The sequence below is a fragment of the Capsicum annuum genome, unplaced genomic scaffold (assembly GCF_002878395.1).
Source record: "Capsicum annuum cultivar UCD-10X-F1 unplaced genomic scaffold, UCD10Xv1.1 ctg4211, whole genome shotgun sequence".
In the NCBI taxonomy this organism is placed as follows: Eukaryota; Viridiplantae; Streptophyta; class Magnoliopsida; order Solanales; family Solanaceae; genus Capsicum; species Capsicum annuum.
The window spans coordinates 236,135-242,374 of NW_025849492.1; the positions used below are offsets into that span (position 1 = coordinate 236,135).

The 6,240-nt window shown below is 37.9% G+C and overlaps 1 protein-coding gene across 3 annotated transcripts; it reads right to left on the minus strand.

Moving 5' to 3' along the window:
* Positions 1 to 2,679: 2,679 nt before the first annotated feature.
* On the minus strand, positions 2,680 to 5,684 carry LOC124891886. 3 transcript variants are annotated; one of them, XM_047403452.1, is made up of 4 exons: positions 5,477 to 5,590; positions 4,819 to 4,922; positions 3,376 to 3,780; positions 2,680 to 2,923 (listed from the first exon to the last, which is right to left on the minus strand). In XM_047403452.1, exons 2-4 carry the CDS (start codon positions 4,868 to 4,870, stop codon positions 2,883 to 2,885), a joined length of 498 nt encoding a protein of 165 aa, XP_047259408.1. In that variant the 5' UTR covers positions 4,871 to 4,922; positions 5,477 to 5,590; the 3' UTR covers positions 2,680 to 2,882. The 3 variants fall into 3 exon arrangements, with proteins under 3 accessions (XP_047259408.1, XP_047259406.1, XP_047259407.1); XM_047403450.1 differs by having other exon boundaries at positions 2,680 to 3,780; positions 5,551 to 5,684; XM_047403451.1 differs by having other exon boundaries at positions 2,680 to 3,780.
* Positions 5,685 to 6,240: the final 556 nt, after the last annotated feature.

The following is a 6,240-nucleotide window of genomic DNA, read 5'->3' on the forward strand; positions in this document are numbered from 1 at the left end:
TTTACTCTTTATTTTAAAATCTGATGCAACAGATTAAAAATCTGATGCAACTATGAAAATCTGATGCAACAGGTGAACAATCTAACAGATTATTCATCTATTGCGACAGATGACTCTTCTGTTTAGAAGAAATCTAAATAATATTGATCCAACAGATAACTGATTAGTGATCTGTTTTTATTCTTTCCAACGGTTTACTCTTCATTTTACAACAGATTAGGACTGTTTTTATTCTTTCCAACGATTTACTTATATAGGTCGGTTATCTGTTGCAACAGATAACATACCTGGTGCAACTGATTAGTGATCCATTTTTATTCTTTCCAATGGTTTACTCATCCATTGCAACAGGTCGGTTATATGTTGCAATAGATAAAATACCTAGTGCAATAGATTAGTAATCTATTTTTATTATTTCTAACGGATTACTCATTTGTTGCAACGGGTCAGTTATGTATTGCATCAGATAAAACACCAAGTGCAACAGATAGCCCTGTTTTTATGGTTCTTACGCATTACTCATCCGTTGCAACAGGTCGGTTATATGTTGCAACAGATAACATACCTGGTGCAACAGATTAGTTGTCTGTTGGAACTGTTATATTACTGTTATGCATTAATCAATTATAATCTATATTATGTTTCTGTTAATTTAAGATAACATGGCTCCCAGAATAAAAGAAATCGAATCAAGTCCAAGTAAAAGAACAAGTGCAGCAGCTCAGCTACATCCACCACTCTATGAGCTTGCTTTACAAGTGTTATCTCAATCAGGAGCAGAAGATAATGAACACGGGGAGGAGGAATCTTTCAAAAGAGATGATCCAAATGCTAATAGCCCTTCCGTCGAAGAGTTGGTCAAAACCTTTAGCATTGATCGTTACCCTGTGAGAATGCAGTGCGATGGTGCCACAGATTTAAGGGGTGATCTCGTGGTTAAGTCAGTCATGGGAAAATCTTTCGACGCCTTCAGAAAAGTACTTTCAGAACAAAAATCGAATTCTTATTTCAGGTAAAGCTGCTTTGGAAAATATCTTGATTTGCCGGAGGACAACAATGCTCGTTTCCAGATGAAAATGGTATATAATCTTCTCAAGCGCAGGTTTATGTATGAAAACAAAGATAAGATGGATGAGGTGTGGATAAATTACTGTGGTATGCCTGTTTGTTTTGGTTGGGAGGAGTTTGCCATAGTTACCGAACTAAAATATTATCCTCCTTATCCTTCTTAAGTTATACCTAATCTGATCCAAAAGAAAGCACCCCACACACCCAAAAAAGAAAAAGGCAAGTCGAGTGATCGTGATGACCTAGTGCCCATTGTTGGTCCAATCTTCAAAAATAAAAATCTGATTGAAGCGTTGAAAGGTAAAGGACTTTCAAAGAAGCACAAGCAATCATTGTGCTTGGCTTGGTTTGTACATAATGTTCTTTGGACGAGAGATGCTAACAACAACACAAGCCTCGGTTTAATAAACCTCTCCGACGATCTTGAGGCATTTAACAACTATCCTTGGAGTTATGAAAGCTTCAAAATGACTGTCGAATATTTGTTGATTCCCTTAACGCCAAAAACAGTCAATTTATATGGTTTTCCATGAGCCTTCATGGTAAATATTTCTTTTATCATGATATGATTCATTATTTTTTTATTCAATAATGTTTTTTGATTTATTGGCATTATGTTATAGGCTTGGGCATTTGAAGCCATTCCTTATTTGAGACAACAAGTGAACTACTAGGAAGAAGTTTCCTATCCAAGAATTCTGAGATGGTTGTCGGCCAAAACCGGTAAAAATACAAAATTTCTAGATTTTTTCAATCCCCCCAAGGAAGTAGTAAGTCCAAATCTAATCAAGTTTTTATTTTAATTAATGATTAAATGATTTTATCATCATTCTTAATATATGTACCGATTTATTTTAGATTATCCATCCGTGGCTTGTTCTGACCAACCGAGAGTTGAAGATGTCATTTTTTCTTACTTTACGGTATGTGCAAACTTTATCGGACCCTAAGGTCATTGATGGAATAAAAATGGAATTGTTTGGAGCAACAACCATCACAAGAAAAATAATTTCGGAGGGTGGGGCTAATGATGCTCCTCTTACAGTTTTTGAAACAACAAGCCATTATGATTATGATCATAATAGTTGTACAGATTTTTCTCCAGATTTTGCTGCATCTAGCGAATGTTCTTCATGAAAATGTCAAGACTGCAAGGCGAAACACGATAGAGTGATTAATGCTATTAATGCACTAACTGCTTTTGTAAATGAAATAACATCTAAGAGAGGTGTCATCCCATCAAAGAGGATTTCATATCCAAACACTCCACTAGAGATCAAGGCTGCTAAGAGGAGAAGGAAAAATACTTTCAAGGCATCATCAATCATCAAAAAAAGCAAGATTGCAAAGCCTCTGTCTTTGTCTTGCACCGATGTTCAGTGTCCAAGGGCCACAGAAGAGCAGCATGAGCTAAAGAAGGTGAATGTACATCATCTGTTCCAAAAAAATAAACAAGCACATATCTGTTTCAACCAATGATACATCTACTAAAAATTATCAAACAGATGTATGTATACATCTGTTGCAACTGTTGTCTAACCTGTTGCATCAGATTCGTTATCTGTTTCAACAGATGAGTCTTATATTGCAATAGATGGATCATCTGTTTGAAATTATCGTACTGCTCTGATTTACAAATTAAATTTTTTTCTCGCAAGCAAGGTAGCGAGAATTTATTAAAAAGAAAACTTAATAGCCTTGCATTCGGATGACCTAACCGACTATGTCAGGTAGAAATGGATGTGCTGGTAGAGGTCACATGCACATGAGGAGAAGATATGGAGGGTAAATTTGGCCACTCATCGAGACCGTCCTTATTCTGACCATGCACCAACGGAGTCCACGTTTTCAAGTCCTTCACAAAAAATGAAAGGGAAAAAATTCAATAGAGGTTAGGTTATCTTGACAAAATTTAGAGAGAGAGTAAATTGCGTTTAATGCTAGGAGCACAGAGAGTGTTAGAGAGTTTGAAAGATTTATTTGATGCATTTAATTGAGTTGAACCAGTGTGAGTTATTGGTATTTTTTTACCATCACCCATGGAGACCTACTCCATCCCATTGTATGGCTGCAAATTTTGAGGTTCAACAGTGATGTGATGAGACGCGTTGGAGTCGAGAATCTATCGACAAACACTTGCAACATGACCTGGTTTATTACACAACTTACAGTGAACACCATTAGAAGAGTTGTTGGTGGTCGAAGATCGTCATAGATTGGGTGAAGTAAAGTGATTATTGGATCGCCACTATTGGTTGTTGCCATTGTTATTGTTGGGGCGACGATTGGTGTGATTGTTCGACTTACCAGGCATGTTGGAGGTTGTAGCAGAGGTAGCAGCAGCAACATTAATCTGATTGGGACCTTTTTTTGACTCTTCATGTCGAAGAAAAAGCTCATAATCCAGAAGCTTTTCGTAGAGTTCTTCATAAGTAATAGTGAAGTCCCGAGCACGGATTGCAGTAGAGATCTCATGAAACTCTGGACCCAAACCACTGAGGATCTTGACAATAAGTTCAGAGTTGGAGACCGGAGCACCAGTAGTAGAGAGTTCATCAAAAATTGACCAAATAGTTTGCAAATATTTGGTGACTGGCTGGGATTCTTTGGTTAGACTCATAAGTCGATCACGCAGACTGAAAATTCTGGTTTGAGACTTGTTCGCATAGGTGATGTGCAGTGCATCCCTGGCTGTCTTTGCTGAGGTAGCCGCTGCAACAGTTGTGGCAATTGTTGGATCAACAGATGCCATAAGTGCATTTTGAATAAGTTAGTTTTGTCGAAACCAAATAGTAAATGCAGGATTGGCACTAGGGACTATGCCAGTTGTGAGAGTGCGAGATGGGGAAGGTGTAGACCCATCAAGATAATTGTAGAGATCATTACCATGCATAAGCATGGAAAATTACGCCTTCCACGTTGCAAAATTGTGGCTGCCAAGCAATTTAATGGGCAATTGGGACGCAGGGTTAAATTGAACAACCAACAGGATGACGTTGTTTTCAGCATTAACAACTTGAGGAGTGTCTGCCATTCGTGGAGGATGGTTGGGAGATAAAAAAATATTACTCGTTAGAGTATACTGAGGTCTCTGATACCATATAAAGCTGAGTCAAGTATGAAAGCTTATTTGATTTCATTTACATGTGTGTGTGTATATACAAGAGAATACAAACTAAATAAGGAAAAAATCAATTAATAAAGATGATATACTAAGATATGGAAGATCTGCTGGGATAGGGAAGATCAATCATGAGATATCTTCCAAGATAAGATATATGCTCCAATACCCCCACCCCCGCCCCCCGAACTCAATTTTAGCGTATTGTTGTTATCCTTTTGTGCTGATGTGACACCTTTATTACATAAAAATGGCCCATGTTAAAGATGTCACGTCAGCTAAAAAGGTTGGCAAAAATACGTTAAAATTTAGTTAGGGGGTAATAGGACCCCCGTGAAGTTGGAGTGTGTTGTAGCAAATTTGGTCATTGTCCGGGGGTACTAGAAGGAAACAAGTTTGCATTGCAAGGCATAGCAGCAGCACACCTACTAGGAGGTGAACTGAGCATGGAGGAGAAGCTGAGGGCAGCAAGGAAGGGTTCTGGTTTTGATGGGGACAGTTAATGTTTTTGGGAAAGAAAGAAACTTTTCTTATTTATGCTTCAGATTCAAAGTTCTTGTGTAGACATATGTATGGCATTCTGTATTTTAATGTTTAGTGTTAATATGGATGACTATTGTATGACGTACCGATGAGTTGTTCTCTTCCTCCTCTCTTTTCTCCATTATTCCCTCTTCCCATGATTGAACTTTCCAAAGTAGCTTCTCGTGCCTTCCTTTCTAGTTCTCAAGGTCTGAAGCATAAAACTTTATCAGGTGGAAGAAGTAAGATTGCAAGAAACTGAAGAAAGAAGGCACAAAACATTTACATGCCCTTTAACTTGGCCACAGATCACATCTATGACCTCCAACTTTGGATTTGCACAATTAGATACTTAAACTTGTATAAAGTTGAACAAGTAGACACATATGTCATATGTGGCGTCCTACGTGTTCAATTCTTATCCTACATGGCGTCCTACGTGTATTATGTCACATAGAACGTATGTGTTTACTTGTTCAACTTTATACAAGTTTTAGTGCCTACTTGTGCACACCCAAAGTTTGAGATCATAGATGTGATTTGAGGGCAAGTTAAAGGGCATATTTATGTATTAAGCAAGAAAGAAATATAAAAAGTCATAGAAGGAAAAACAATTCTTCTGTAGTCAGATATATAAAAAGTCATTTTCGAGATATTGGGCAAGTTCAAACATCAAATGGTTCTTACAAAACGTTATCCCACATTGTTAATTTACACATAAACACACATACAAAAAGAGTAGTTACTCAAGCACTGCTGATTTACCAAGATAGCTAGATTTGATGCTTTCTTTTTACACTGCATCAATTTCCACTACAAGAATCGGAATGGAGAAGAACCTGTTCTGTTGGTGCTCAAAATATTTCGACCTTAAGCTCGTCCCCTCCCGTCATATCTTCAGCATATTGTTTAATCTTCAGAGAAGAATCGTCAAGTTGAGGGCACTCTGAAAGTTGGATGATTTTCAATGAACAAATATCGCGGAAACTAGGCGGAATCTCCTCAAGCATACGACATCCCCACAGTCATAATTTCTCAAGCACGGGAAAGGATTCCTCTCCAAACTTCCACTTATCAAGAGTCACTTCACACAACCCCAAATATTTGAGATTCTCAAAGGTGTCTGCCTCCCCCATGTTCCATTCTCCCCCCTGCATGATTGTCCTCAGAAGGATCAGCTCTTCAAGGTTGGGCAGTTTTGCTATTGTTGATAGGGAATTGGATGTCAGAGGAAAATCACGCAACACAAATTTTTCAAATTCGATGGGAAGTGAAAATCCCACGAACAATTTGTTGCAACAGAAGGCCCACTGTCGTTTGAGTTTGAACTTTCAAAACCTACATTGAGGAATTCTAGTTCAGATAGGAAATCCACTTTTGGGAACCAATATTTCTGTGTTGAACAATCCCATGATTCCTTGAGACTAAATTTAAGCACTTGAAGATTGGAAAACCTTTTGAAGATATCCTCTGTATCTTTCGAATCGGAAAGCACGAGTTGCTCTAATGCTCTCAAGTTCTCTAACTTT